At 45.0% G+C, this 26,393-nt stretch overlaps 1 protein-coding gene across 2 annotated transcripts in view; it reads right to left on the reverse strand.

Moving 5' to 3' along the window:
- The window catches only part of SPECC1 (sperm antigen with calponin homology and coiled-coil domains 1), a 354,946-nt gene that overhangs the window by 3,130 nt on the left and 325,423 nt on the right, over positions 1–26,393 (reverse strand). For both annotated transcript variants that reach the window (XM_036767683.1, XM_036767682.1), the window contains 2 exons: positions 16,054–16,170; positions 3,006–3,065 (listed from right to left, as the gene is read on the reverse strand). In XM_036767683.1, the coding sequence (XP_036623578.1) occupies positions 3,006–3,065; positions 16,054–16,170 (177 nt within the window). The remainder of the gene's footprint in view (positions 1–3,005; positions 3,066–16,053; positions 16,171–26,393) is intronic.

A 26,393-nucleotide genomic window follows, 5' to 3' on the forward strand; every position in this document is an offset into this window, starting at 1 on the left:
CTTTCTACAAGACACAGCTCAAGCACCACATTCTACATGAGGGGTTCTTAAGCTGGGAATCCACAGATCCCCAAGGGGGATTTCCAAGGAGTTTAGGGATAGAATTCAGAGGATCTGTGAACTTGAATGGGAAAAAAATTACATCTTCATGTCAATATAATTGGATTTCTTTTTTATCTTATGCATTTTATCATATGCATTTAAAACCATGCTTCTGAGGAGGGCTCCATGGGCTTCCCTAGACTGCTGCCCAAGGAGTCCCTGGCACAAAGGTTAAGAGTCCCTATTCTTTGAGAAGTTTTTCCTCATCCCTCATAGCTAGAGTCTTTCTTCCCTGATTCCTTGTATTCAACTATTTTGCATTTATTTGTATTTATATATGTGTATATGTATGTATGCATATATGTAAGTATATACATACACTTTTTTTTGGCAGCCCTCACTAGAGCATAAGTTCTTCATGAATTGGGATCATCTCATTTGTTGTATTTGTATCCTAGTGCCTAGCACAGTGCTTGACATAGTAGGTGCTTAAGAAATGCTTCCTGATTGACTGGAGGAAGAGAAGGCAAAGAAAAAAAGGAAAACATTGATCTTTAAAGGCTCCAAGCTGATTTTTGACCTCTCAGGTGTCTTCTAGTTCACACATCCCATGGATTGGTGATCTTTTGGTGCTATGTCAACAACTGGGGATGGGACCTATGACGTCATTGGGACAAGCCATTTTTTTCTGCTAGAAATGTCCACAAGTGGGCTGGAAACCCGTGTTGGACTTCTTCAGAAGTCACAGAAGAACACCCAGGAGCACGTCAGCAGACAAACAAGGTAGGAACAGAACATCATGTCATATATTAAACAAAACTACACAACGCTCTGTGTCTGTTACTGGGCACTGGGAGGCCTGATGGGGCCCTATTAATGCGCCATTTATCCACTGTTTAAACAACATCCACAGCATACTTGACTAACTTGTTCCCTGGCAGTGTGGAAGAATAAGCTGTAGGTCGATGTTGGCTGTGGGGTCTGGATGGGAGTGGGACGCGGGTGGTGAAAGCCAAGCAGAGAGACCCCTGAAGTGAAAAGGGTTCAGGGAATGACTGCTTCAGCAAGTGCCGAGGGCAAGAGGCTAGTTGTGGTCTCTTTAAAAGACAGGGACCCGAATGTTGGGAAACTGATGGGCAAATACACAAAAGCATCCATTTACTGGCCCAACGGAACCAAGGACAAGCTGTTGCATGGAGACTGGGGAGGGGACTTAAGAAAGGACAATCAAAAAAGGCTTTTGCTCCCAGGCAAGGCACCAGTGTGGCAGGGAAGATGCCAAAGTGCTTTGGTAGAAGGGGTTTCCTACCAGGAATTTTCCTGTCCCAATAACATCACAGGTCCCATCCCTAGTCACTAACATAGCACCAAAAGATCACCAATTCATGGGATGTGGGGGCTGGAAGAGACCTGGGAGGTCATAAATCAGGTTGGAGTCTTTTAGAACTGGGAGGGTCTTGAAAGATCAATGCTTTCCTTTTTTTTTTTCTTCCCCTTAAGCCTCAGATTCCTCAGCTGTAAAATAAGGGACTTGGACTTAGCCACTAACTTCACCTCTAGGGCTAGGATACTATCAACTTCTGTGACATTGGCAAAGTCACAGTCCTCAGAAGCTTTGGTTTCTTTCTCTATAAAATGAGAGGGTCCCACCAGATGGCCCCTACGGTACATTTCAGACTAGGAAGAGGCAGAGCAGAACTCAGGAGAGTCCTTAGGGGTCATTCTCTGGGACCTTATTTTACAGATGGGGAAACCAAGGCCCAAGGAAGTAAAATGACTTGTCCAAAGGTCACACAGGTAGTAAGTGGAAGAGATGGGATTTGAACCTCAGGTCCTCTGCCTCTGATCTCTCTGCTGTACTTCTATGCCCACTCTGGGCCACTGGAAAACTGCTGCGGCTCTTTTTACACCTCTTTAATTCAGCTCCATGCAGGGAAAAAAGTTCTTGGTGTCTACACAGAGGACTTGAGTTCAAATTCCAGCTCTGCTACATAGCTGTGCTACGATGGGCCTCAATGTGCTCATGTGTAAGATGATTAGGCAGAGGTCGCTGACCTCTAAAATCCAGTTCTAAATCTATGATCTCATGATCTTCTAGCTGTCCTATCTTGGGAACTTCTTCATCTCACAAATGTCAGCGAGTGCGAGCAAGCACAAACCAAAGCCAGGGAGCCTCCATGAACCTTTCATCATTCTTGTTTCCTCATCTTCCTATGCTGGGGGCTCTATATTTCTGAGGAAAGGATTTTGTGATTATTGTGGAAAGAGCCCTGAGCTTGGAGGACAGTGGGAAGCATCCAGAGGAAGGGGACCAGGAGGGTGAAGGGTTTCAAGGTTAAGGTCATGCCATATGAGGCTTATTTGAAGGAACTAGCTAGAGAAGTCTCTTCCAGCCCTAAATCTATGATCCCATGTGTAGCCGGAAGAAGGAAAGACTTGGGGGAGGGGCAATGGGAGCTATCATTAGTATCTAAAGGCTTGATATGTGAGAAGAGGGGATTAGATTAGATTCAGAAACAGCAGCTCATTAGGCAGGACATTCATGCACGGACGCTTTCATTCAGTGGCGAACACTGACCTCCTTCCATTGCAGGGAAAGGACTGAAAGTTCTATTGATGCCTTCTCTGACAGGACCAAGCTTCTGATTCCTAGTCCTTAGTCTTTCAGTGCTTTGATGAGTCAATGAGCTCATCGATGTAATTATGTTCACCAGCAAAGCTGGTCCCAAACCATCTGTGTTCGCTCATCCTATACAACTCTTGTGCATGGCCCAACCCAAGTTGAATTCTTACATCACTGTATCTTAACAGATGAGATTTGGTTTTAATGGGGTCTGACCAATGGGAAGGCTTAAATTTATGAGCCTCTTTGGATGAGGGATTTCAATTTCCAATAAGATACGGGTCCCTTGCCCCAGGTCACTGACCAAAGCCATCTCAAGGATACAAATGAAGATACTCACCAGACTGGGGGTGATGCCAACACTCTCTGCAGCCTGGAACGCCAATAAGAGATTCCTTTTCTGGGGGTTGGGAAAAATGAGAAAGATGGATGTTATCAACTTAAAAAAAAAGTAAGGCCACCTCTATCCTGTTGACCCTCTCTAAAAGCCGGTAGCTACAAGTGCCATAGGAATCCAAAGGCAATGGCTGCCCAAAAGACCTTGAATTTAAGCACTTTATATCTATTCTGCACATCCCTGTATATGTCCTTGTTGTCTTATCCATCAGAAAGTAGGGATTGTTCTGTTCTTTGTACCTGTAGCCTGAGTACCCAGCACAGTGCCTGGTACATAGTAGGCACTTAATAAATGCTTGTTGATTGCCTAAATGATATTAGGTCCTCATAAGAGACAAGACACAACTTAATCAGATGTTCTGAGCAAAAGACCAGACAATCATCTACTTCTCTTCAAACCTCCCATGTATTGCAATGCTTCCTCTTAACAGGGAACTTTCAATTGGAAAAATCTCTAAGGATGGAGACAGAGCTAAGTGAACAGATCCAGGAGAAAATAATTTATGCAATAAGCAACATTGTAGAAAAAGACAATGTTGCAAGGCTATCGCTCTGGCCAATGCAGTGATACACCTCGTCACTATCCTCCTGCTACAGATGTGACAGATTTAAAATGCAGAGGAAGCAATATATTTTCTGGCATGGACAATGTGGGAATTTGTTTTGCTGGACTATGCATATGCATGATGAGAGTTTTATTTTTAAATTCTGTTTGTTGTTTAGTTGCGGGGACGGTGGGAAGGACAGAATATAAATGCGTGTAAAAATAATTTTTTAAAAAACAAGAAAACTTCAGTTTGACCTTTTTTAAAGGATGATGGAAGCTTAACAGATATTTAGTGACAACTGCCACATGCCCCTTCCCCAAACGCATCAACACACACACACACACACACACACACACACACACACACACGCACACATAGGCATGAGTTTGTGTGTATGCTCATGGGCTTTTATGGTTCAGTGGATGACACAATCCAGCTGCCATTGGTTCCCCAAATGGAGTTGGGGATCCCTTTGCAAGTTCTTGAGTCCACACCTTCAGAGGCATGTTTCTAGGATAGCTGAAAAGCAAAGAGAACCGCATGGTGTGGTAGAAAGAGCACAGATCCTAGAGTCCAAGCATCTGGGTTCAAATCCCACCTCCAATGATCATGACCTGTGGCCTTGAGTGAATCACTGAATTGACTTCCCCAGTCTCAGTTTTTGCACCTGTAAGAGGATGGGGTTGGACTAGATGAGGGAGGGCCCTTTCTGTTCTAGGTCATGATGTCATGATCTGGAGTACTATATGAAAGAATGTTCAGCTCAGGGTTTGGAGTGTATTAAAGCAAGAAGCATTTACTATAGACCTACTATGTGTTAGGTCCTGTACATAGTCCTTTCCCTAAAGAAAGTTATGCTCTCTAGGATCAATGAATTGTTTGAATTCATTTTTAATTCTACAAGCATTTATTAAGCATCTACCATGTGCCAGGCACTGTGCTAAGTTTTGGGGATACAAAAATGGAAATTAAATAGTCCCTGCCCTCAGGGAGATTACATTCTTTATGAATAATGGATTGTTTGAATTCATTTTTTTATTACTTACATCATCATAGTATCCCATGACTCCCTTCCCTTCTACCTCTGAGAGCCATCCCATAAGACTTGAACAAGCTTTTATTAAGTGCCTACTATGTGCCAGGTACTGCACTAAGTGTCAGGGCACAAAGACAAATATGTAAGTCCCTGCCCTCAAGGGGCTTATATTCTACTGGGGGAATACAACATGGAAGCAGGTAAGTACATTCAGTCACTTAAGGAGGAAGGGGAGAGCATTGTCTTGATAGATTTCGTGTAGAAGACAGTCTATGAGCTGAGCCTTGAAGGAAGCTAGGACGGACCAAGTTAAGAGAGAGAAACAGACAATGCGAGGGAGGAAATGTCTCTAAATCAAAGGCTAGAGGGTTTTCCCAAGGCTCTCATGGCTGACTATAATGAACCTGACTGGTGTGTTCCAAGTCAATGCCAAACAAAGAAGTAGCCAGTTTAGGACCCCATGGGGAGCCCGACTCAGAAAAGAATTGGAAACAGTATCCACCAAGGACCACCATCGAGAGGGGCCGATTCTTTGTTCATAAAAATGATTTTTATGTGTCTGGACAGGGGACACAAGGAGCCAGATGTCATTACCCTAATCCTCACTCGTTACCATGGGAAGGTCTCCACTGCCATGGCCAAGGGCACAAAGCATCACGAACCATCTGAACTGTTTCCACGATTAGAGGATGGAGCCAGACCATTAATTTTATACGTGAAGCAGCTAGGTGGAACAATGGACTGAGTGCTGTGCCTGGAATTGAGAAGACTTGAATTCAAAACCATCCTCAGACACTTACTAACTGTGTGACCCTGGGCAAGTCACTTCACCCTGTTTGCCTCAGTTTCCTCATCCATCAAATGAGCTGGAGAAGGAAATGGCAAACCACTCTTGCCAAGAAAACCCCAGGTGGGTCATGAAGAGCCAGACACGGCTGAGATGACTGAATAACACAAACTCTATATTCTCTCTCCATCTATGTATATGTGCATGTATATACACATACATATATGTATATATGTATTTATAGTATACAAATATAATTTCTATCTACTTGTAATCTTTCCCATTGGAATGGAAGCTTATTACAGGAAGGGATTGTTTTATCATTTCTACTTGTATCCCTGGAGTCTCCACAGGATCTGGCACATAGTAGGGACTTAATAAATTACTTGTTAATTGATGGGAAGGGGCCTCAGAAGCCATCTAGTCCAACCCTGTCATTTCACAGAGGAGGAAACTGAGTCCAGTGAGATTCAAAACCTTGGCCAAACTCATAGAAGCTGTAAGAGGGCAGAAGTTGGGTTTCAAACCAGATCCTTTACCTCCAGAGCTAGGGTTCTTTCCACTGTAAATCCCTGAGTTTCTATTTAGAGCTAAGTTGGAGTTTTCAAAAATGAATTAAGGGACACCTGCCCACGCCAAGCACTCAGTGGAATTAAACCATTGTTTGCTTCTAATATCATGGACCTGGGCTTGGGGATTGAGTGTCAGTGGTCTCCTTGCGCTGTCCAAGCTCACTCCTCTCATTGACTTGCTCAGGAGATGTTTGCTAAGCACCCATCATGTACTAGGCCCCGTGCTAGGCATCGGGGGACACAAATGTGAAACAGTCCCTGCCCCCAAGGATCATAGCTTGAGAAAAGTTAGGATCAAGTGAAAGTTTTCTGAAGGCTGGGAGAGGCTTGGGCTGCTTGTAGGCAGCCTGGAAGGAGCCAGTAGGAAGGGAGAGATAGAAAATATAAACAAGAGATAGGAAGGGAAGGGGCCGAGCATACAAGTAGAAGTGTTGGCCTTGGGAAAAGGAAGGGGGAGGAGAGGAAGATGCAGAATAAGGGAGAAGAGGAATCTCATGGCTGGTAGGCAGGCTGTGGAAGCTGATCTGTCAGTATATAGACCCTTGACAGACACTGCAGATGGAGAAGGGAAGGGAATAAGCATTTATCTAGGTCCTACTATGTGCAAGGCACCATGCCAAGCACTTTAAAATTATTATCTCTTTTATCAGAGAAGACAACAAGCCCGCTCAGATTTGAGCAGGAGGAAGAGAGCGAGCCAGACTGCCTTTGGGAAAATGAATGATATGCTTCATATGATTTCACATATAAAATTGCTATCACATTTCTTGCCTTCTCAATGAGTGGGTGAGGGGAGGGAGGGAAGGAGAGAATTCAAAACTCGAAATTTTAAAAAATGAATCCCAAAAATAAAGAATATCAAATTTGAGGAGAAAAAGAAAACTGTACAACCCTTCTGAAACAAAGACCTATCTTTTTGAAACATATTTTTTTTCTGGTGATGCCCTATGGTGGGGGTGGTTGTTGTGTTCAGCCTTCATTTTCAAGGAGGACCATGACGTGACTTGCAGTTGACTTTGATTTGAGTGAGGAAGGGCTGTGTGAGGTCACCAGCCTCACTTCCTCCTCCAGAGCCATCTGGGTCCTATGGTTGCAAATAATGCCCATACCATAGTCCCCGAAGAAGGCAAGCCATTGAGTTACCCTTGGAACAATGAAGTGAGGCATTGTGGGTAGAAAGAGGCTGCTGCAGAATGGCCAGTCAAATATGGTACATCTTGGTTTTGGGGTTTTTGGGGTTTTTTTGGCAGGGCAATTGGGGTTAAGTGACTTGCCCCAGGGTCACACAGCTAGTACATGTGTCAAGTGTCTGAGGCTGGATTTGAACTCAGGTCCTCCTGACTCCAGGGCCGGTGCTCTACTTACTGCGCCACCTGGCTGCCCCAATATGGTACATCTTACAGGATGTTAGAGCTGTAGTATACCAGAGATAACCAGAAAAGGAAGTGTGGACTGGTCATGCAGCAAGAGGGAGAGAGGGAGCAGATAGGTAGCCTGTGAGCTCCATGGGGACTCAACGCACCAAAGCAATCAAAGATGTAGAGGGTGGGCCCCTATACGTTGGGCTCCTCCTCAGGGAAGGAATGACTTAAGGAAGGCTATGGCCACTCAAAATGGATAAGAAGGCATGGGTAGACTGGGCTCCGGACTGCGGGAGGGAGTACCTAGATGGATGAGATCTCAGACCCAAACTAAATGTCAACTAATAATACCACGTGTGCTTATTAGAGATAGGTCATAGGATCTAGAGCTGGCAGGGACCTCAGACATCACCAAGTCCAAACCCTCATTTTTGCAGATGAGGAAATTGAAATGTCTAGGGTCACACAGCTAAGAAGGGTCTGAATCTACATTTGAACTCAGATCTTCCTGACTGCAGGCCCAGCCTTCTATATACTGCACTATCTTAGCTGCCTGGTCTTTTAAGAACTCTGTGGGGAAATTGATGGAGTTGGAAGGGCAGAAAAGGCCAGGGATTTTCATTGGATTAATTAGTGAAAAAATTGTAAGGGGGACGAAGCGGACAAGACAGCCGAGTCGCCGATGGGATAACTTGTTTTACAAATGGACAGAGAATACCACCTCAAAAAATTCTTCCCCCTTAGCCATCTGGCCTCTGGGACTCTGGACAGTCTTGGTAGACCTGGATTCTAATTTTATCTCCACAGCTAACAAGCCTTGGGCAAGTCCCAAACTCTCCGGGCCTCATTTTTCTCAGATCTAAGATGAGAAGGGTTGAAACGGACGACCTCTGAGATTCTGTCTAGATCTATTCAACAGCCAATAAGTAATTAACTCACCTCTCTACGGTGCTTCGAGATTTACGGTGCTTTCCCTCATGACAACTTTGGGAGGTCAGGGGTATAGTTAGTGCATGGCCACGCAGCTACTACGGGTGGAAAGAGAGTCATCGCTTCTCAGACCTGGGTAGGAGCTTAGAGATCACCTAGTGATCTTATAGATAAGGACATTGAGACCCAGAGAGATGTGATTTGCCAAAGGTCACAGTCTAGTAGTAGTAGTAGTAGTGGTAGTGGTAGTGGTAGTAGTAGCGGTGGGAGTAGTAGAGTAGTACTAGTGATGATAACAACGACGACGACGATGATGATGATGATGATGATGATGATGATAACTAGCATAGATATAACACTTAAAAGTTGGCCAAGCGCTTAACAGATACCTGATTTGATCCTCGCCATAACCTTGGGAAGTAGGTGCCATTATCATCTCCCTTTCATGGGTGAGGAAACAGAGTGCAAAGTGACTTGCCCAAGGTTACACAGCTAGTAAGTGTTAGAGGCCAGATTTGAACTCAGGTCTTAATATTCAACAATGATACTAGTGCCTACGATGTACAAGGCAGCATGCTAGGCTCTGCAGGAGGACACAGAGCTTTGACAATGGTTCCAACCATCTTTGTCTCAGTCTGCCATATTTAAATCTCTGGTGTCATCTTGAGTGCTTCTCTCTCCCCTACCATTTATATGGAGTCAATTACCCAACCCCTCTCTAAACTTTGTTTCTCCCATAGTGTCTAGCATAGGGCTCTGAACACAGTAGGTGCTGAATAAATGCCTACTGAATTAAATTATCTGATAAGATAGTTCCTACTGTCTCACAATCTAGTAGGGGAGGAAAGACAAGCACACAAGTATACTACGGGGCAGTCTATGATATACCGTAAAATAGAGGTACAAAAACTATAGGAATTCAGAGGGGTGGGGCGGGGGGGGGTGGGGGGAGAGAGAGAGAGAGAGATCAATCTTTGTCATCTGCAATGATATTGGGGGAAATGAAAAACGAACTGAAACTTTTCAAGGAGGGAATATGATTCATCTACAGGGGTGTGCTGGTAAATGTTGAACAACCAGCTCTCCATTGGAGGGTGGTATAATCAGGGCACACATTTAATTTTAATCTTCATTATTAGTATTTTCCCCATCAATTTTTAAAGTCAAGACAATCAACAAAACAATAAATCACGCCCTAATTTGTAGAGTTTGCTAATTTCTGAAGTGTAAATGCTCACACTGAAAATTTAACAATTGGCTCTTAGGAGCCCATATGAGCTGCCTCCAGGCACAGGTGAAGGGGAGGACATTCTAGATAGAGAAGACTGTATGAACAAAGGTGCAGAAGTGGGAAAGCTCAAGGCTTATTCGAAGATAAATGAATGGGGAGAGGTTAGGAAGGATAGCAGGGAAAGGGCATGGAAAAAAGCCCTGGCCCTTGAGGACCTGGGTTCAAATCCTGCTTCTGATAATTACTGCCTGGAAGACTTTGGGCAAGTCACTTCATTTCCTCCATCAAATGAAGGAGTTGGATCCACTGGCTCCTGAGATCTCTTCATCTCTGATCCCCCTAATGGAGTGATCTCAAGGATTAGAGTTTGTCTCAAGGGTTAGGCTAAAGAGCTTGGCTTTTGGAATGAAGCCAGTGGAAAGGAAATGATTGAAGACTTTGAATGCTGGGGGCTGATTGTGAGAGCCAGGGGCTTTGGGAAGTAGACAGGGATGGGACAGAGAACATTGATGGGGGGAGTGGTCAGCTTTAATGGGAAGGAAGGAAAGACAGCCAGACCCGACCATCCCTTCTCCCAATACCCCTCAAACCAGGCTTGTCTTCTACCCCCAAAGGAATCGGCCTGGCTTAGCCTAACTAGAGAAGTCTGTTGCAAAGCACAGTCTCTCTTTTTTATTAAAACAAAATAAACAAACAAACTTCAAAACAAAAGGAAACCTTCCTTTGATTGTATCTAACACCCTTTGATTGTATCTTCCTTTTAAGTCATGGGAGAAGACAGGCTGCTAGTTCTTTCTGAACTTTCCTATTTGTTGCAGATGTCCAGAATGACCGGGTCAATTAATTCCATTTAGTAAGAAGCTGCCCGGAGACCCTAGAGCTCTGGGGACTGTCAGTGGCCAAAATCGGCCAAAACCCACTCAGAATCTTTGTCTTGCTTTTAATAGGTTTTTACCAAACATAGTATAGGCCTGCCTCCACTGCTCCCCTTCTGGGAAACCAGTGGTGGTACACTATTCGCTTCATTGTTCATCGATTCACCCATTCATTCATTCGACAGAATGTAAGATCCTTGAGAGCAGGGATTGTTTCATCCTTTATCTTTGGAGACGGTATCTGGCACACAGGAAAGGCTAGATGAATCCTTGTTGAATGATTGAGTCGATAATTCATTTAATCATTAGCTCAGATTTAAAGCCAGAAGGGAATTTTGAAGATACTGAATCCCACCCCCTTCAGTTTACTGAAGCCCAGAGAAGGCAAATGACCTACCCACGGTCACAAAGCAAGAACAGGACTCAGGTCTTCCTGATTCCCAAGTTCAGTGTCCCATGAGGTGCCTTCTACAAAGACCACCTTGGATTCAGGATTCTATCTAGGGCAGGTGAGCTTAGAGGGTGCCAGCCGGCTAACGACCCCAGGCTCATGGGGAACATCTGGATGAGCAGACCCTAAGATCACAGAGCTAGAATGGGGGCCTCAGGGGCCACCTTGTTCGACTCCCTCATTTTACACAGGAAGCCTCAGAGGTTCAGAGAGGTTGAGCCACTTGCCTGAGGACACACAGGGAAGGGATGGGTAGCCCTTACCATCTGACTCCCCACTGGGCTGTACCCTCTCTCACCCCTCTCTTCCACACCGACTGTTCTCTGTACTTCTTCTTCCTCACACGATGGGTCCAGAATGGGAGAATTCAGCCCCAGGAACCAGGTAGCAACACGCTGCTTCTACAACACCTTTCTCTGGCTACACCGTCTCTTTCATGCTGCATTGCATTCATGGGACTTGAGTTCTGAGCTTTGTATTATATCGACTAATCAACAAATATTTATTAATTACTGCAGGCACTGTGCTAGACTTTTGTGGATTGTACCTGGGGCTTCATTGGCACACAGTGAAGAAATTCCCTCCTGAGATGGGCATCGTGCCAACAACTCAACGATTTGCCCAAGGTTATTCGGGCAGTATGTCAGAAGCAGCATTTGAATGTGGGTCTGCTGAGGTCTGAAGGAAAGCAAATTGAGGAGGGGGAGGGGAGAAGAGCCCAGGTACGGGGGATGGCCTGACAAAGGCACCCAGAGGAGAAATGGAATGTCTGTGTGCAGAGAATTTAAAAAGCTAGTTAAACTGGACCAGAAAGGGTATGGAGTGGAGGGCTGTGTAAGAAGCCTGGAGAAGTGGGTGGGAGCCCAGCGGGGATTGGCTGAAACGCCAAACAGAAGAGTTTGCATTTGACACCAAAGGCCCTGGAGGAGCCACTAGAGTTTGAGCAAGGGAGGGATGTGGTTAGATCTGTACTTTAACTTTGATATATTAATAAATTATTTAGTATTCCTGTTCAGTTGTTTCAGTCGCGTCTGACTCTTTGTGACCCCATTTGGGGCTTTCTTGGCAGAGATACTGGCATGGTTTGCCAATTCCTTCTCCAGCTCATTTTACAGATGAGGAAACTGAGGCAAAGAGGGTCATACAGCTAGTAAGTGTCCAAGGCTGGATTTGAACTTGGGTCTTTCTAACTCCAGGACTCATACTCTATTTACTGTACCACCTAGATGCTAATGTACATGTGCGTGTTCATTCATTCATTCACAATAAAAAGTGTTCAGATTTATAGAGAACTTTAAGGTTTGCAAAATGCTTTCCAAATATTACCTCATTTTATCCTAACAATAACTCATCGTGCCCTATTTTATAAAGGAGGAAACTAAGGCAAACGATGGTTAAGTGACTTGTCCAAGGACACACAGCCAGTAAGGCTGGACTGGAACTCAGATCTTTCTGACTCCATGTAAGTACTAATTTATTTCCTCCTTCTCAGGCCAGCTCAGTGCTTTTTCACATACTCTTTGCTCACTGATGACTGACTTGTTCTGGCCTCTTCACTCACTTTCAGTAAGAGATGAAACTCCCCAAAATGGAGAGTTGTCTCTTTTTTAAGGGGGAAGGGGGAGCAGCTGGTTAATTTCAGAACAGCATCCCAGCCTGGGCACCTTGCATCAATCCTGACTCCTGTTGGGTGTGAAGGACAGGGATGCTTTGAATCAAGTATTTCTTATAATACAGGGCTTCTCATGGTCCGTGGGGGCTTCACTGTGCCCCCTGGTCTTATCTCAGCCTTGCAGTGAACTCTACTGTACCTATTTCTGGATGACTGAATGACCAAATGATGAAAGGAGAAATCCACCCCTGGAGTTCGGAACAAGGGCCGTGACCTTCCCTCTCCTCCCATCTCCCCCGGTCCATATGGATGCTGTGGGCTTCCTGCCAGGTTGATAGTGGAGTGCGAGGAAGTACAAGTAGCTACAATGTAGCAGTTGACAATGGAAAATAAATAAGACGTGGAACAGGAAGCTGGTGTTTAATTTGCTGTTGCACGTCGCCATGTTGGCAGGAGATGGCCCGCAAAGGGTCAGGGGCATGCTATGAATCATCCTAGTGGGACCCATACAGTGAGTCACCATGGGGCCAGATGAAGGGTAGCTAGTCCCATGAAACAGGATGATCTCCTTTGGTGCCTCATCATGGCATAGTCTCTCCAAGAGTCTCTAGCCTACCAAGTTGGAAAGGGTACAAGTGCATACCCAACAACCAATAAGCATTTATTAAACACCTACTATGTGCTACATATTGCTGATACAAAGAGAAAATGAACAGTATCCACCAAGGGCATCATCATCTTCCCAACTGGTTGGGCTCAGACCCTCGGTATCATGGTGGACCCCTCACTCGCTCTCACCCCACCCCCCATCTTTAATCTGTTGCCAAGACCCGTCATTTCTACCTTTTTAACATCCCTCAAATATGCCCCCTTCTCTCCTCTGACACTGTGACCACTCTGGTGCAGACCCTCATCACCTCACACCTGGACTATCGTAATCCCGAGTCATCTGCAGGTCTAAAATCTCTTCCCACTCGGAGCCATCCTCTCAGCTGCCAAACTCAAGCCAGTGTGACCCTACCCCCCACTTCCCCCTACTTGATAAACTCCAGTGGTTCCTTATCACCTCCAGGATGAAACATCAAACCCTCAGTTTGACTTTTACACCCCTTTAGAACCTGGCCCCTTCTTCCTTCCCCTTCTTAAACCTCACACTCTTTCATGCAGGTCAGAAGAGCTATAAGGATACTTGCAAGGTCTCTCTGAAGAATTCTGGAATCAATTGTGAGATACGGGAGATGCTGGCACAGGACTGCCCAGCATGGTGTGCCCACATCAAAGAAGGTGCTGTGCTCTATGAGCAAAGCAGAATCACAGTAGCGCAAAGGAGATGTGAGATGCACATATCTAGAGACATCTCCATCCCAAATGTTCAAACAGACTTCTTGGGCCTGACCTATGGTAGAGCCTTCCAAGCTTGTACTGGACTGATCAGTCACAGTTGGACACACCGTACCTTGGCCCCAACATCACAATGTCATTGGTCCTCTTTGAAAATGAAGGACGAACAACAATTCTACAATCGAGTAATGCTGACCTCCTCACTGTTTCTTGCCCAAGACAGTCCATCCTCCCACCTCCCTGCTCTTTCGCTGGCTACCTCCCATGGAATGCCCACCCTCCTCACCCTGGCTTCCTCTGGGAAGAAGCTTAAATCCTGCCTTCTACAAGATGCCTTCCTCCCCAATGTTAGCACTTGCCCTCTGAGATCACTCTACACCTATCTTGTGTGTTAGTAGCTGTTCACACATTGTCTCCCCCATTAGAATATGAGGGTGGGGACCAGGTTGTGGCTTTCTTTGTATCCTTAGTTCTTTTTTTTCTGGATGGAGGAAGGTAGGGCAATTGGGGTTAAGTGACTTGCCCCGGGTCACACAGCTAGTAAGTGTGTCAAGTGTCTGAGGCCGCATTTGAACTCAGGTCCTCCTGACTCCAGGGCCGGTGCTCCACTCCGTGCACCACCTAGCTGCCCCTATCCTTAGTTCCTAACCCAGTGCCTGGCACAAAGTAAGCACTTAATAAATGCTAGTTGACTGACCTGTCCTCAGGGAGCCTACAGTCTATTGGACAAAAGGATCCATTTGGAGGAAGGAGATGTGCTAGGATTCACATGAGGCAAAAGTAGCACTTCAGTGTTTAGTAAAAAGGGGAATGGTGCCTTGGAAAATGGGACAACCAGGAGGCTTGTTGGAGCCCAAGTCCAGTTATTTGAAGAGTTACAGGGAGGTAGGTAGAGTCAGGTTGAAGGAGGCAAGATGGAGCAACGGGGGTGGGGCTTGGAGATGGAGTTAGGTTTATTTTTATGACATTTAGGATGGGGGTTGAGGATCAGTGTGGTACAGAGCAATGGCTGGGGGGCAGGTGGGGGAAGGGCAAATGCTCTTGGTTCAAATTCCAACTATGGTGTTTTACTGTGTGACTTTGGGCAAATCATTCCATCTCCACAGGGTCTCAGTTTCTATATCTGTAAAATGAAGGGGTTGGATAAAAAGGATGGATAAAAAGGTCCCTCCCATCCTCTGAGCTATGACTCTATGATCTCTGGAGTGGGGCTGGATTGAAATCTGCATTGGTGAATAGAATCTTCCCCCCAATGAAACCACAGGTCCTTGGGCTTTTGAAGCCAAGACATGAAGCCAGAAGCAAAAATGTGTGGTGTACTAATATCAAGACAAAACCATGCCACCCAAGGGCCACCCTTCTGGATGCCCAGACTTGCTGCCTGGGTGTCATCTGGAGTTCCTCCCTCATATTTATTCTCTCTCTCCAATCTGTCACCAAGCCCTGTCACTTCTGCCTTGGAGGCAAAAGTAGTATGTTGTATTTCTCTTTATTCATTTCTTCATCTTTATTTGCCAAGATCACAAAAGGAATATGTTTTATTTATTTCTTTTATATTTTTATTTGCCAAGATCACAAAAGTAGTGTTTTATTTCTTCTTCTATTTTAATTTTGTTTTTATTTTTTATTTCTTTTATTTCTATTTCATTTTTATTTCTTTTATATTTTATTTGCCAAGATCACAAAAGTAGTATGTTTTAATAGATGTAAAATGTCTGAATATTCTAAGATAAGCTTAGTATCTATTATTATATTTATATATATTTTATATGTATTATATTTAGTATCTATTTTTTAAGCTTGCTAGCCCTTCCCACAGGACCCCGGAGCCAACCCTAATTTAGGGGTGTATGATGCACATACAGACCCTTATTTTATTTTTTCTAAATTAGTATCACCAATTTGAAGAAGCGACAACAACAATACTCTTTAATCGTCAGAAGACAGGACTTGAATCCAGGTCTTCCTGGCTCCAAGGCTGACCCTCTCCCTGCCTGCCCCAGCCTGGCTGTCTCTGGCACTGTATACATCACACACTTAATGCGTGCTGAATGAAGGAATGAATAAGACAGTGTGAACTGCAGACAGGACTCTAGGGTAAGCCATAGATTAGCCACTGGCTACTTAGGTTTGCTATCAAGATCTGGGTTTCTTCTTCAGGCCTATAAAACCTCCCTGTGGTCTAACTTGATAGGATCCTTTGGTAACTTCCCAGCAGACTCGGTGGGGGTCGTGTTTGGGGACTTACTTTCTCCTGGCTGTTGAGTTCCTGGTAGGGAATGTGCGCAGGCAGGTAGGTGTGAAGGAGGGCGCAGAAGGCCAGGCCGTCGCTCCAGCTGCTGCTGAAATTGGTGATATCGATGTTCTGTGGGAGGAAGAACACCAGCAACAATCACCCAACGGGCCAACGTGAGAAAGGGGCCCAGGCTGGGACCAGAGCCTCTGTCGGTCCTCACAGAGACAGGAAAATAATGATACCAAGAGGACAGGGAGAGCTGGCTGAAGCTCTTTATATGGGTGTGCACCATCTGATCTTTACAACAACCCTGCAAGGGAAGCGCAATCATCGTTACCCTCACTATCCCCAACTAACATTGTCCCCACTTTTCAAATGAGGCTCAGCGTGGTTAAACAGGGATGAACTGAGTTGTTGAGATTTTTTTTTTTGGAGGGAGAAGGCAGGGCAATTGGGGTTAAGTGACTTACCCAAGCTCACACAGCTAGTAAGTCCATCAAGTGTCTGAGGCTGGATTTGAACTCAGGTCCTCCTGACTCCAGGGCCGGTGCTCTACTCACTGTGCCACCTGGTTGCCCAGAGCTGTTGATATTTCTGAGTCTTTGGACATGGCCAGAAGGGATGGAGTTCTGGGCTTGGAGTCAGGAAGACTCCAGTTCAAATCTTACCTCAGAGACTTACTAGCTGCGTGACCCATGGCAAATCATTTAACTTTTCTGGGCCCCAGTTTCCTCTTCTGTAAAATGGGGATGATGCTATCTGTCATCCTTGTCTCTCAAAGTTGTTGTGAGGATCACATTAGACACCAGAGGTAAAGCGCTTCACCAGCCTTAAAACAGGATGTAATGTTGGGCGTCACCATCGTTGCCTCCATCATCCCGGCCCAAGGGCTCTTCACCTAAGGGCTGAAAACGTGTTTTAAAAATATTGTGACAACTGCTTTGTTCAGTCATTTTCAATGGATCCAACTCTCCATGACCCCATTTGGGATTTTCTCGGAAGAGACGCTGGAGGGGTTCACCATTTCCTTCTCTAGCTCATTTGACAGATGAGGAAACCAAGGCAAACAAGGGTAAGTGACCCAGGGTCACACAGCTGGTAAGTGTGTGAAGCCACATTTGAACTCAGGTCTGACTTCAGGCCCCATGCTCTATCCATTGCGCCACCTAGCTGCCCCACTGACAGCTCCATTTCAACATAACTGGCTTTCTTTGTAGTCCCATGTATTTTATTGTATGCATTTAAGAACATCATTCTGAGAAGGAATCCATAGGCCAGACTGTCTGCCAAGGGAGTCCAGGACAGTAAAAAGGGGAAGGCCCCCTGATCGAACATCAGGGCCCAGAGTGTCTGTAGATCTGTTAGATGCTGCTGAGTCCAGGCCCTACGTTTTATAGATGATAGTGAAGACCCTAGGAAGTCTAAGATCATGCAGGGGATAAATAGCAGACAGGATCCAGACCTAGGTCACCAATGATCCCGAAGCATGAATGATAATAAGAATTATAATACCAGTTAATAGTCATATAAAGCTTTCAGATTTGCAAAGAGGTTTACCTATGTTACCTCCATTGATCCTCGGAAGAACCCATGGGAGGCAGGTGCTGTCATTCTCTTCATTTTACAGATAAGAGAAACTGAGGCAGATAGAGGCTAAGTGACTTGCCCAGGGTCACACAGCTAGTGATTGTCTGAGGCCATATTTGTCTCTCTGACTCCAAGTCTAGTCCCACATTCTATTCATTAAGCCCCCTGGTTGCTTCTAGATCAGAAAAGAAGAGAATCCCTATCCTGGAACCTCTGAGGAAGAAGGAGCACTGTATTTTATTTTGTTTTTTGGAGGCAATGGGGGTTAAGTGACTTGTCCAGGATCATACAGCTGGTAAGTGTCTGAGGCTGGATTTGAACTCAGATCCTCCTGACTCCAGAGCTGGCACTCCCAGCTGCCCAAGCATCGTTAACAAACATTGGAGATAAGACTTCTGCTGTACAAAAAGGGGAAGCTGGGGAGCCCTCTTGGGAACTACCTTACCATCTCCCCAGTCTGGATGTCTGCCTGGGGGTCAGCGGCAGCCCCCTCCTCTCAGCTGTAAAGAATATTTTTTAACAAATCTCTTTTGGACAAGTAAATCTTCCTTCTGCCTAGAATGCCCACTGGTCATTGGAAGAGGCCTCAGACACTAAAGTTAGAAAGTGCAATGAGTGGGAGAGACTGTTGGAGTCTCATTTTAAAAGTCCTCGACCTCCCAAAGAGAGCTCTTCCCCAAAATGCAAGAGTGAGCGGCTCTAATCTGGTGGACCGGACTAGGTCCCTTTCCTCTCTAAATGTCTGTCCCTCTACAGGGCTCCGGGGACCTGTGAATTCTGCCCTGTCCAGGCTGCATTAATACCTGCCCTCCCTTCTGGCCAGGCACGTCTTCCATCCAGCCTTTGCCAGGTACCTGAAGGACCAGGCCCTGGCCTGCCAATGAGGAACTCTTCAAGAGACCCCTCCCAGGCTCGGCCACTTCCACAGATTGGGATCCCAAGGTCAAGGCTGCCTTTGTATTCAATGGAATAACTGTCTTAGCCTCTGCTGAATGGGCATAGGGGGTGAATGTTCCCTAAGACACATTCCCAACCCTAAAGTGACAGCTTCCCAAAGGGAAGACTTCATTAGGCTTGTTCCACTCATCACCGCTCTGTTTCTTGGGCTCAGATGAGCAATCAGAACCAGAGCACACTGGGAAAGGCCAATGAGGAAATGCTGGTGTGCTCAGGCCTTCCCCTAAAGTCTAAGTTGTCAGCTCTACTTTGCAAAGGTAAACACGGATGGCCAGCCTGCTTGTTAAAGCTGTCCTTTTTTTTAGAATCAAGAGAATTATAGATTTAGATCTAGAAGGGGCCATCCAGTCCAACCCCCTCATTTTACAGTTGAGGGAACTGAGTCACAGAGACATTAAGTGACTTGCCTAAGGTCACGCAGGTAGTAAGCAGCATGTGAACCCAGGTCCCCTGGAAGCCCTCCAAAGCTATTCTACCACAATGACCCTCATTTTCTATGGAAAAATGGACTGGTTGGGAGGAGGTGAGCTCCCTGAGGACAGGGCTGCTCATTTCACTTTTGTCTTTGCATTCCCATCATTACCTGGAGCTGGAGTTTGTTGACTGACTGACAGGCTGTTCCAAAGCACTTGTCTTATTTCTGGTTTGTAAACAGAGAGTGTTTTGTATGGAACAGCAGAAGTCTTCCCAGAGTCCTCACTGTGGTGACATTGTGGGTGATGCTGGGTTCTTGACTGTCATGACTCCCCAGTGGCATACAAGCTCAGGCAGGTTCTCTCTGATTGGGGAAGCAGCTAGGTGGTGCAGTGGATGGAGTGCGGCATCTGAAGTCAGGAGAACCTGATTTTGAATCTGACCTCAGATACTTACTAGCTATATGACCCTGAGCAAGTCACTTCACCTGTTTGCCTCAGTTTCCTCATCTGTAAAATGGGGAAAACTAGTCCCAAAAGGTTGGCTTATGTAAAATCACACAGATAGTAAGGGTCAGATGTTAGACTCCAAATCTAGTGCTGGACTTAGATTATAAACTCCTTAAGGGCACAGATTGTCTTTTGCCTCTGTATCCCTAGTACTTAGCACAGTGCCTGGAATATAGTAGGTGCTTAATAAATGTTTATTGATTGACTGGGTCTAGGGTCAAGAAGAACTGAATTCAAATTCAGCTGTAGATGTTAATTAGCAGTGTGACCCTGGGTGAGTCACTTTACTTCCTTCTGCCTCAGTTTTCTCAACTGTAAAATGGGGTATCATAATAGCAGGTTAGTGTAGTAAGGATGAATTTTTAAAGTGCCTAGTATAGTGCCTGGCACATAGCAGGTGCTTAATAAATATTTGTTTCCTTTTTTCCTTCCTTTTCCCCTTATGGATGGCCTACTATGTGCTATGCTGGTACTCACATTGTGTTAAAAGGTTTAGGTTCTTAATTTGGAGTTCATGGCCCCCCAAAGGGTCTGTGGATAGATTTTGGGGGTCCATTAACTCCAGTGGGAAAAATTATATCTTCATTTTCATTAACCTCTAACTGGAATTTACCATTTCCTTTACTTATTAATGTAGGCAAAAACCATTATTCTGAGAAGGTGACCATAGGGTTCCCAGACTGCTCTGGGAGGTCCAAGACACATATAAGTTTAAGCACACCTGGAAGGTGCCCAGCACATTGAGCTGAACTCACAATAGAGGAGATGTGGCATAATCAGTCAATTAATAAGTATTTATTAAGCATCAACTATGTGCCAGGCACTGTGCTAGGTGCTGGGGATACAAAAACAGGCAAAAAAATATTCCCTGCCCTCAAGAAGCTTACAGTCTAACGGGGGAGGGAGACAACATGAGAACAGATATATACAAAGCAAGCTGTGTACAGGATAAGTAGGAATGAATGAACAGAGGGAGGGATCTGAAATGAAGAGGAGCTGGGGAAGGCTTCCTGTAGAAGGTGGGATTTTAGTCCAGACTCAAAGGAAGCCAGGGAGGGCGACAGCTGAAGTCCAGGGCAGTTCTGCCCCTCTCCCCTACCTCCCCCCATCCATCTTGGGCCACCTGCCCCCGGCATGCTGCCTTGGGAACAAGAAATTGCCAGAGATGGCACTTACTGATGACTTTTCTCACTCTGAGGTTCTGTTAGTCTGTCTTCTGGTTTATCCTTTAGAGTAAGGAGGTATTTTTCATTACGTACAAGTATTCAGTCTGTGAGTCAACAAGCATTTATGAAGTGCCCATTATGTGCCAGGCACTCTGTTAAGCACTGGGGATAGATATAAAGACAAAACTATTCTCCCTGCCTTCTAATGGAGGAGACAACCTGTAAAGAATTCTGTACACCCAAGGTGCATTTTGTGTAACTGGAAGGTGATCTCATTTTTAGCAGACACAGAGTTATTTCTGCAATTCTCATAAGCACCTATCAAACACAATGTATCATAATAACCAGAAATTGTACAGTACAGAAAATTTAAGCAGGGAGCCTCCCTCATTAGCTAATAACCTCTTATAGACCGACAGAATTTGGACAAGATGAGATAATTAGCATCAGCAGGGTTGGTACATAGAAAGTACGCGGCCATTAGATGTTGCCAATGTGGTAAGATTTTCTAATTTAAAAAATCACAGATTTAGAATTGGACAGGATCTTCGAGGTCATCTAAACACTTCCCCCCACCCCCATTTTGCAGGTGAGCAGCTGAAGTCCATGCAAGTGAAGTGACTTCCCTGTAGGTCACCCAGGTTAGTGCCTGAGTTAAGATTTGAAGCCAGGTCTCCTGGGTTCTCCTTTAAATGGGGTCTCCTTTAAATTCGGCTTGCTTTCCACTGTCCCATGTTCCTCTGTGAGGAGCTCCCTCAGGCCCCCTGTCCTGCCACTGGACTGTCCCCTCCTTTCCTCCTTGGTCTTAAATGCCAACCATAAACTAATTCTTTGGGGTCAGATGATTGTCTCCTAACTACTAGGTCAGGACATTCCAGGGCTTTCTGGGGATGTGGCAACATTCTGGATTTCCTCACTCTCTTTGAACAATCTTGATGTAGAAGGGGAAGGTGAGAGTTGTAGAGGCTGCTGTGCTGTATCATCATATAACTATAGGTGGGGTGGGGTGTGGATGAATGGGTGATGATTGAAGGGTAAAGGTGAGTCATTCTCCCCAGGCACAGTGAAGAAAATTCAGTTATATGATGGGCTGGGCTAGACAATCCAAGTGAAGTCTTTATTGTTAGGAGTTGGTTAAAAGTTGTGGCATGTGACTATGATGGAATACTATTTTGCTATAAGAAATGAAGAGCAAGATGGTTTCAGAAAAACCTGGGAAGACTTACATGAACTGATGTAAAGTGAGCAGAACCAGGAGAACATTGTATACAGTAACCACAACATTGTAACGATGATTAGTTATTCTGAGCAATGTAATGATCCAAGACAATTCCAAAGGACTTACGATGAAAAAAGCTATTCACTCCCAAAGAAAGAACTGATGGAGTCTGAATGCAGATCAGAGCACACGTTTTAAACTTTATTTTTCTTGTTTGTGGTCTGTTTTTTTTTTCCAGAACATGGCTAATATGGAAATATATTTTGCATGACTGCACATACATAACCTAAACCAAACTGCTTGCCTTCTCAAGGAGGGGAAGAGAGGAAGGGAGGGAGAGAATTTGAAAATCAAAACATTCTTAAATGAACGCTAAAACTTGTTTTTAGATGTAATTGAGGAAAAAATAAATTTAATAATTTTTTTAAAGGCCATGGTTAAATTGGGGGCATAGAGCCATATAGAACCATAACTAAGGGACATGGCCATGGCTGCATAGGAGATGAGTGGCAGAGGCAGGACCCTTGCCCATAGTCTTGGGCTCAACTCCACTGTTCTGTGACAAAACATAGGCCCTGTTGGGGTCACATATGTAGGGGCAATTTTAAATGTGGTGTACTGGGGCCCTACAGAACATTTTAGGGTGGAAGCCTCAAATAATAGGGCACTCAGGATGGGCTCCAGGGGCAAGGGGAGAAGTCCCAAAGCTGAATTGTGCTTACTTAGCCCTGACTGATATAGTTGGATTTGGTCTCCAAGCAGGTCAGGCAACTTTCTCCCTGGCACTAGGCCGCAAGCTGAATTATCGATATCCTGGTCCCAAATGTAAACATTTGTTTAAGCCCGGGGGTGGGGAATCTCTGGCCCATAGCCCAGATTTTGCCCTTGTTTTGAATTCATCCGGTCCTCCAAATTCTGTAGCTGCTATAGACCAGAAAGTCAGGTCTCCCCCAGTGGTATTCTCTCGTTTTGCCATTCAGAGAGAAACTTCTGGAGATACCAAGTTAGAATAGAAGAAGAGCAGTGAGTAGTGGTTAATTTGCATTTCAAAGAGTAATACGGGAAAGGGTGGAAGCCCATAAGCCAAGTCATATTTAACTAACTCATCTCAATTCTTTCCGGGGCCAGGCAGCCCAATAGTTAGAGTGCTGGGCTTAGTGTCTAGAAGACCTGGAAAGGACTCGATTTGGAGTCAGAAAACCTGAATCCCAACCCGAGTGTGGCAATTCTCCATGTTGGGCAGGTAGATAATGACACCCCTTGGATTGTCTAGCCCTGACCATCATATAACTATGGGACCAGGTGAACGTTAAGGCCCCTGCCAGCTCTAAATCTATGCTCCTATGACATCACTCCCAGGAACCCTTCACAAAATTGAAGGTGGGGATGAGTGCCCCTTTCTCAAGACTGCATCCCAGGTCACAGGACCTGCATTCACAGCCTTGCTTGGCTACTTACTACCAGGGCAAGTCACTTCATCCCCTAGGCCTCAGTTTCCCCATCTGTAAAAGGAGGGGTTTGGCCTAGATGGCCCCTCCAGACCTGTTATTCCATCGTCTCTTAAAATCTTCATCTTTTCCATGAAGAGGAAACACTGAGTTTCCCTGCCCAATTACATATTCCCATGCAAATCTTGGCACCGAGGTCACAAGCCGCAAACACACAACTATTGTATAGCAACCCTGGCAATTCTGTGAGATCACTGGGCCTGAAAATTTTTCATCTTTGCTTGCCAAATTCACAAGAGGGCCAATGAGCTTAGCAGTTCCCACTACCCAACCCATTGTGAAGGGCAGCCTCCTCCTCCTCCCCGCAGAGAAGGCACAGGCTTGTCTGCAGAGTAGAAGACTGAGTTCTCTCCACTCTCCCTAAAGAATTCTTCTAGGCCATCATGACCTCTCTGGATTTCTAAGGCATTAAACACAAACAGTACAGAACCCACTTCAGAAGGGAGAATCCCCATAAGATAAAGATGGAGCCAGACTGCCAGGCATTGGCATCGGTCTCACAGCTGCCCACACCTGGCCACCTGCAGCCCTGGCTCTAGAGACATCTCCACCAGCCTCCTTCCCTACCACATTTCATACCCCCAGGGCTGACGGCCGCTGGGTCTGTTCCACAATACATTTTCCACTGCTAATGGAAATGTTGGAAAGGGAACAGCTGCCCCTTTTTCAGCATCCCCGGTGAGGGAGAAGGTAACAGCTCTGAAAGTCAGGGTGGGGAGGGAGTGAGTCACAGTAAGCATAAGGATAAGGGCTGATATGTTTAGAGAGGCCTTTCTGGCTGATGAAACCAGATCTCTCATTTGGTCCTGGCAGTAGGCCTGGAAGAAGGTTTGCCTATTTTCCTATATTATCTCAATTTTACAGATGAGGACATTAAGGCAGAATCATGGGTAGCTATCTAGTCCATCCCATACCCCAAAGGAGTCTCATTGGAATGTAAGCTCATTGAAGGGAGGAACTCTGCTGTCAGCTGACCTGTCAACAAACATTTATGAAGCACCTTAGCATTGGAGAGGTGAGGGACTATGAGTGCGGAACCATGCATACACTGTCACCCGTGGCCGATACATTGGTTCGTTTTGCCAAGCGGCTTTTTTCCCTTCTTTCTTTTTTGTTCCTTGTTACAAGGGATGGCTCTCTGGGGAGGGAAGAGGGATATGGGTATTCATAAAACTAAAACAGAAGTAAGAGATGCACGCATGAAATTAAAAAGTGATTGCCTTCATTTATCTGGCTTCTAGATTGTTCTGAAATTCCAGAGGGGAGAAGCACAAAGCTTCTTTGAAACTTAAATCTGCAAAAAGCCTCTCTAGGCAAACAAGCCAGGAGCGGGTACTGTCCGCTGGACAGGAGTGCTGAGATTTCCTGACACCAGGGAGGAAGCTTCAAGGACTCATCCAGACTCAGTTACTTTGTTCCTGTTATGGCCCACAATTTTTCAGACAGCTTGCTCACCTTGCTGGGGAAACAGAGCCCTTCCTTAGGGTGAGATTAACTGTCTTGGACAGGGACTAAACTTTCTACTGACTACCAAATAATGCCCCAAAGTTTCTACTATGTGCTGGGCGCTGTACTAGGTGCTGGGGATATAAGGACAAAAAGGAATCAGTTTCTGCTCTTAGTGAGCCTACATAACATTGGTTCCATCATAATCTCTCTGAGCCTCGGTTTTCTCATCTGTGGAATGGGCATGACAGGAGTTATACTACTAAAGGGGTGTATTGTTAAATGTTTAACAACCAGCTCTCCAGCAAGGAGGGAGGGGTCCTGTACACATGAGGTACTTTTCAATTTAATCTGCATTATTGACATTTTAAACATTTTAATATTATTTAAAATTTAAAATTTTAATTATTAACATCACTTTCTCAAGTTTAGACAATTAGCAGAACAACAAAACAAGTCCTGATTCGTAGCTTTTGCTGATTTCCAGGGCGTAAATGCTCATATTGAAAATTTAACAACCAGCACTCCTGAGCTGGTTCAAATTGACTTCAATACAACCCCTTCAGAGGGTAGTGTTTATTAAGTGAAAATAAAAACAGGCGGCTAGGAGACACAGGAGAAAGAGTGAGGGACCTACGGTCAAATCCAATCTCAGATACTTGCTAAATGTGTGTCCTTGGGCAAGTCACTTCACCGCTGCCTGCCTCAGTTTCCGCATCTCTAAAATGGGGATAGTTACAGCACCTATCTCCAAAGGTTGTTGTGAGGATCCAATGAAATAAAAATTGTAAAGTGCTTTGCAAACTTTAAAAGACTGTATAAATACTATCTATTAATAAATAATGTTATTGCTATCTTTTGTTTTCACTTCAACTTCATCTCCACACATCTCCCCTTCACAGAGAGCGACCCCTTATAATAAAGGATCAACCATGTATGACAGTGTAAGCACTGTCCCACACCCATAGCCCCCCACTTCTGCAAAGGAGGGAGGGGAACGCTTTTTTCTCATCTCCTTTTTAAGGACAAACTTGGTCATTATAATTACACAGAGTTTAGAGAAGTTTTGTAAATCTTTAAGCTCTCTGGGAATGTGGGTTTTTATTATTATCATGACCTGTGTGGTACCTTATCTCACTCCCAGCTGTGATCCTCTTTCCCACCCTTTCCCATGATCTCTGACCCCAGATGTCAATAACCTCCTAACAACTCTCCCAGTTTCCAATGCTTGGTTTGTTCCCCTCCCCTAGTATGACCTTATTAGATTATAAACTCATCGAGAACAGGGATCAAATCTTACTCATCTTGGCAATTTACTTCAGTTATGGTGTCAAAGACCACAGATTTCTAGGAGGAAGGAACCTTAGAGGCAATTTCCACCTCAGAAGTCAGCGAATTCTACAAATCAATCACGACTTGATTACTGCTTTGTTGACTGCCTAGTCTTAAGAAAATGATGGAGAACATGTTAAATAATACAGATTAAACGTCAAACCATATGTCCCAAGCAGATCCAAAGACCTGGTTGTTAAACAGAAAGCTGGTT

The sequence above is a fragment of the Trichosurus vulpecula genome, chromosome 7 (assembly GCF_011100635.1).
Source record: "Trichosurus vulpecula isolate mTriVul1 chromosome 7, mTriVul1.pri, whole genome shotgun sequence".
NCBI lineage: Eukaryota > Metazoa > Chordata > Mammalia > Diprotodontia > Phalangeridae > Trichosurus > Trichosurus vulpecula.